The sequence below is a fragment of the Microtus ochrogaster genome, chromosome 7, assembly GCF_000317375.1.
Source record: "Microtus ochrogaster isolate Prairie Vole_2 chromosome 7, MicOch1.0, whole genome shotgun sequence".
NCBI lineage: Eukaryota > Metazoa > Chordata > Mammalia > Rodentia > Cricetidae > Microtus > Microtus ochrogaster.
The window spans coordinates 72532364-72537901 of NC_022014.1; the positions used below are offsets into that span (position 1 = coordinate 72532364).

The 5538-nt window shown below is 46.6% G+C and overlaps 1 protein-coding gene across 5 annotated transcripts in view; it reads left to right on the plus strand.

Moving 5' to 3' along the window:
• Positions 1–4755, plus strand: part of Amz2 (archaelysin family metallopeptidase 2) — an 11082-nt gene extending 6327 nt beyond the window's left edge. For all 5 annotated transcript variants that reach the window (XM_005350649.3, XM_005350651.2, XM_005350648.3 and 2 more), the window contains 3 exons: positions 805–968; positions 1936–2112; positions 4390–4755. In XM_005350649.3, coding sequence (XP_005350706.1) covers positions 805–968; positions 1936–2112; positions 4390–4542 — 494 coding nt within the window. In that variant the 3' untranslated portion in view covers positions 4543–4755. The remainder of the gene's footprint in view (positions 1–804; positions 969–1935; positions 2113–4389) is intronic.
• The last annotated feature ends 783 nt before the right edge of the window (positions 4756–5538 follow it).

The following is a 5538-nucleotide window of genomic DNA, read 5'->3' on the forward strand; positions in this document are numbered from 1 at the left end:
TCTCTCTCTCTCTCTCTCTCTCTCTCTCTCTCTCTCTCTCTCTCTCTGTGTGTGTGTGTGTGTGTGTGTGTGTGTGTGTGCGCGCGCGCGCGCGCACGCGCGCGCATGTCTGGGTATGAAGTATGATTACTTAAGGGAACATGTGTGAGAGGTACTAAAGAGAATAGGCATGTTAGCTGTAGCTACACCAGTGGAAAAAAAAATGTCACTTCCCTCCTCCAGTAGGTCCTTAGGGAGGGTCCTGGACCTGGTGCATCCTCCTCCCTACATTGAATTTGTTTAGGGCATGGGAAATTGGTTGGTAGGTAAAGATGGTTGTGGGAATTGGGTCTCATAAGCCAGTGGTACTGGGTGACTAAGCCTTATGGGTGTGGTCTTCTCAGTACTGTGAAGGATAAGATCTGAGGATGGGGGTCACGTGTGCTCTCTTTGGGACGGTGAGGGCATTGGCAGAGCTAAGGCTTGGAGTTCCCTTTGGCCTGTTGGGAAAGAGGTTATGGTGCGGTGGCAGAGCTGGTTACCCAGTGGGGTCCTCAGACTCCACTTTCTGTCTTGTCATCATTGTGCATGGGCTTGATTTAATAATAGATAAAACAGTCTTAAGGAGTCCTGCTTTAAAAGATCTCGATAAGGAAGTCTGGGACAAAAGTTGTTTGTGTTGTGTTGGCAATCTTTTAAGTATTTCCAGTGGTGTGGCGTCAGTCCAGATGTGCACTTACTGGCCAGATGTCTGAACAGCTGGCCTTTGTCTTTCCTCCGTGTATCTTACCCAGTGGTAGGGATAAGCTTGTCTTCTCTTTGCAGGTGTGGGGATATTCAGCTTCGCCAGGTATGGCAAGGATTTCTACAGCACACGGTATGAAGGGACAGTGAAGCATCCCCGGCGAACGTCCTCCAGTGACTATTCCATTTTTGATAACTATTACAATCCCGAGATCACTAGTATTTTGCTGTGGCGATCCTGTAAGGTAAGTTGTTTGGAAATTTTTTTGTTGTTGTTTAGATAGAAATTTTGCTTTTCCAGGATTGTTTGTAGGTTTCTCCTTGTAGGAATACATGTACAGAGTATGTTTGAAGGGCCCCACAGCCAGTATGCTTATCAGCAGTGCATGGGTGCTCATCAGCATGCAAGTAAAGTCTGTCTCTGGAGTGAGGGAGCCCCAGTGAACTGCTAGAACCCTACTGGTCTACAGCAAACTTAACTATCCTCCTGCCTCAGCCTTTAGTACAAGGATGACAAGCATATGCCACATTTTCACAAATCTGAAGTCTGTACCGCCATCTAGTGGGTAGAGCCCGTTTGTGAGGGTTCCCACACATGGAATCAGCCAACATATTTGGTGTCCCAAAGGGGAAACCCTGGTGCTGGGAAGTCATGAAATGAGCATTGCTAAGTGTAGAAGATCTGGGCAGAATGGAGGTTTGGTGATGATGACTCTCCTGGCGGGTTTTGTGTGTCAATTTGACCCAAGCTAGAGTCATCAGAGAGGAAGGAGCCTCAGCTGAGGAAATGTCTCCTTGAGATCCCGCTGTAAGACATTTTCTCAACTAGTGATCCGTGGGTGAGAGCCCAGCCATTGTGGGTGGTGCCATCCCTGGGCTGCTGGTCCTGGGCTCTATAAGAACGCAGGCTGAGCAAGCCAGTAAGCAGCACCTCTCTGTGGCCTGTGCATCAGCTTCTGCTTCCGGGATCCTACCCTGTTTGAGTTCCTATCCTGACTTCTTCAGTGATGAACAGCAATGCTGAAGTGTAAGCCAAGTAAACCCTTTCCTCTCCAACTTGCTTTTTGGTCATGGTGTTTTGTCACGGTAATAGAAAGAAACCCTGACTAAGACAGTGGCAATGGTGTTGATCCTGTAAATCTGTTTCTTGGAAAAAGTGTTGTGTAATTTCCAATGGTGGTGCCATAAAGCAGTGACATAAATGTTTTGCAGACTTTAACCCATGAAATCGGACACATATTTGGACTGCGACACTGCCAGTGGCTTGCGTGTTTGATGCAAGGCTCCAACCACTTAGAAGAATCTGACCGGCGTCCTCTAAACCTTTGCCCTATCTGCTTACGCAAGCTGCAGTGTGCTATTGGCTTCAGTATTGTAGAGAGATACAGAGTAAGTAGGAAGGGGTGCAGAGGTAAGGGAAGTGGTGAGTTCTAGTAGGTCTTTGAGAGCTGTGGTTTATCAGAGGAAATTAGGTAAAGGTAAGCAGGAAACTGGTTTTTTTTTTTTTTTTTAAAAAGTAGAGAGAGGTCAGGCAAGATGGCTCAGTGGTGGATCCTTTGCTGCCTTGCCACGAGACCCTGAGGGCCAGAGTCTGTGGCCCTAGAGCCCACGTAAGTGCCCACCTGTAGTCCCGCCAAATGGGATGTGGAGACAGACTCTGGAGGCCAGACTAGTAGATGGCAAGCTTCGGGTTCATCGCGAGAAATCCTGCTTCAGTGTATAAGGGAAGAAAAGCGTCTGAGGTCGACCTTGGGCTTAACACGCACACACTGACCACATCCACTGTGTGAAGCCATGAGAGAAGTACCCATTTCAGACCTTGAGTTTAGGAAGAGAGCACAGCTCCCCCAGCCATGGTGCTCCCCCAACCCCTGCGATATGGAGACAGGAGTCAGTCCTGGAGCCTTGGTGCAAGAGAAGACTGACTTGTGCACATGTCCTCTGGCCTCTCCATTCGTGCGTGGCACATATCCCTCCCTCTCAACACTATAAATAAGTTCCATTGTGGTGGCTCATACTTGTTCCCAGTCTCCTTGCGGAGGACCTGAGTTTGGATCCCAACATCCATACGGTAGCTTACAATTACATATAACTCCAGTTCCAAGGGACCCAACATCCTCGGAGGGCACCAGGCATACATGCAGTGCACATATGTACATGTAGACAAAACACTCATAAAGAAACTTTAATTTGACAATGACTGTCTTATTTATTTATTTTTAGATATATTTATGTATGTTTGCCCTCTGAGACCAGAGGGGCTTGTCTAATTCCTAAAGAGTCAGAACCACCTGATGTGGGTGCTGGGATCCAAACTCAGGTCCACTGGAAGAACAGTAAAGACGCTTGTCTGTCTGTCTGTCGGTCTGTCTGTCTGTCTCTCTTTGGTTTTTCAAGACAGGGTTTCTCTGTGTAACAGTCCTGGCTGTCCTGGAACTCACTCTGTAGACCAGGCTGGCCTCGAACTCACAGAGATCCTCCTGCCTCTGTCTCCCAGGTGCTGGTATTAAAGGTGTGTATCACCACTGTCTAGCTTAGTAAATGCTCTTAACCATCTCTCCATTTCTGATGATGACTGTTTTATGCTTAACATTCAGTGAGAAATGGTAAAAGGAATTTATCTGTTACTTGTCCATTGGGTCAAAAGGGATTGGTTCTATAGAGCAAAAGGCATGCTGATTTGTGTGGTAGAGTTTACTTTTATATTTTGGTTGTGAGCCTACCCTTTAGTGCTGAGCCATCTCTCCAGCCTGAGTTTACTTTTATAAGTATAGAACTGTATAACTATAATTTTCAAAATATGTGACAGACACGAGTCTGTTAGAAAAAGAGTGGATGTCTTTAAGAATAGAGATGACTCGCCGGGCGGTGGTGGCGCATGCCTTTAATCCCAGCACTTGGGAGGCAGAGGCAGGCGGATCTCTGTGAGTTCGAGGCCCGCCTGGTCTACAAGAGCTAGTTCCAGAACAGACTCCAAAGCTACAGAGAAACCCTGTCTCGAAAAATGAAAAAAAGAAGAGAGACGACTCCTTGTATCCTTGTGCACACATCAGTACACATCCCGGTGGTTACCGTGGTCTGCCTGCTCACGCAGGGACAGCATTTGACTTTCTCCATCCTGTGTCTTCACATACATGTCTGCTCTTGCCTTGGGTATAGTTAGGTTATTTGCACATGTGCATTAAGTTAAAAGCACAGCACAGTCCCTTATAGAATAAACAAATGGAGAAAAGAAATTAAAATTACCTTGTCATCCTAACATAGCCTAAGAACTAGTATAGTTCTTTTTCCTCTGCATATTTTTTGTTGTTTTCAGGTTTTGTTTGTTTGTTTTTTTGAGGTGGGGTGGGGGTTTCATAATGTGGCCCCGGGCTGGTCTGGAGTTCACCATGTAACCCAAAGTGGCTATGAACTTGTAGCCATCCTCCTTTCTGAGTATCGAGGTTATAGACGCCAGGAACCATACCCAGCTCCTGTTCATAGGTTCTGTTCTCTAGTTTTGGTCCATGCTGTTTCTCTCGGTGTTCACTCATGTCTTGTACTCCTAGCCCACTCCATCAGATTCAGAGTGTTCATGGGGGGCACAGCCACGGATTTAGATAACCTCTGGTACCCGCTTTTGTGCCTGAGACTGTTTTGTTGAAATGCAGTGTTTGTGTTTTCAAGGCACTGCTGAGATGGATTGACGATGAACCTAGCCACGCATCAAGAGCAACTCCCAGAAATAGTTCTGTCCATGTGAATTTGCCGAAACCTGTGGAAGCCTTTAAGGACTGGAGAGAGTGGGTAGTAAAGTGCATTGCTGTTCTGGAAAAATAAGGACTTTGACGTAGGAGTAACTGAAATAAATACTAGCACCCTGGGCGTTTGTGGATAGAGTACTTCATTGGGATAAACCATCTCCTGGTTCTGTGCTGAGGCCAGGGAACAGACTAGAAGCTTCTTTGAAGTTCCTGGACCAAAATACCTGTGTCATTAGCTTCAAATTGGATTAGCTGAAGCTAGAAGGTAAATAAAGATTAAAAAAAATGACCATCCTGTATTCCTGTATTCATGTGAGGAAAGAATGAACACTTTGCAGGGTTGCTTTTGCTTCAGAAAGAGTTACTGCCTCTTGTGTGTGTGTGTGTGTGTGGGGGGGGGGGGTTACAGCTAAGTCACCAGCAATGTGAGCTTACACGATTTGCTGCCTGCAGCCTCCTCTCCTGACCCGTGGGTACCCTTCATTCTTTCCTGCCCATTTACTGGCTTGTCCCTGAAAGAAGCGACAGCTTATATCAAGACACCAGTGATCCTTTCTCACAGCAGCTGCTGGTGGGGAGGGGTTTTAGTGCCGTTCTCTGCTGTAACTGCTGTGTCGTGTCTGACGACCTTTACAGATAACTCATAATGGTGCTTTTGTCCGTGTCGGTTGCATTCATTCTATAGGGCTAGGTGAGATTGAAGTTTGTTTTGCCCACTCCATTGCATTGTGACTTGTTTGAATAGGAAGAGAGTGAGTGGGTTACTTACCTGTCAGGATGCCAACCATGCCTGTGGTGGCCTGTCAGCCTGTGACATCAGTCAGTTGCTGTGGTAGTGAGCAAGTGGACAACCTCAGGGCCAGCAAGTCTGTACGGTCAATGTATCTTGGGAAACCAGAAGCTACTGTTCCTTCATGACAGTGAGACAGTAGCTTGGCCTACTTTGTTGCCCATTTGCAGTGTTGGTTTTTGTTTCTTTTCTTTTGTTGTCTTCCTTTGAGACAGGGTCTCTATGTAGCCCCGACTAGCCTGGAACTCAATATATAGACCAGGTTGTCTTTGAACTCATAGA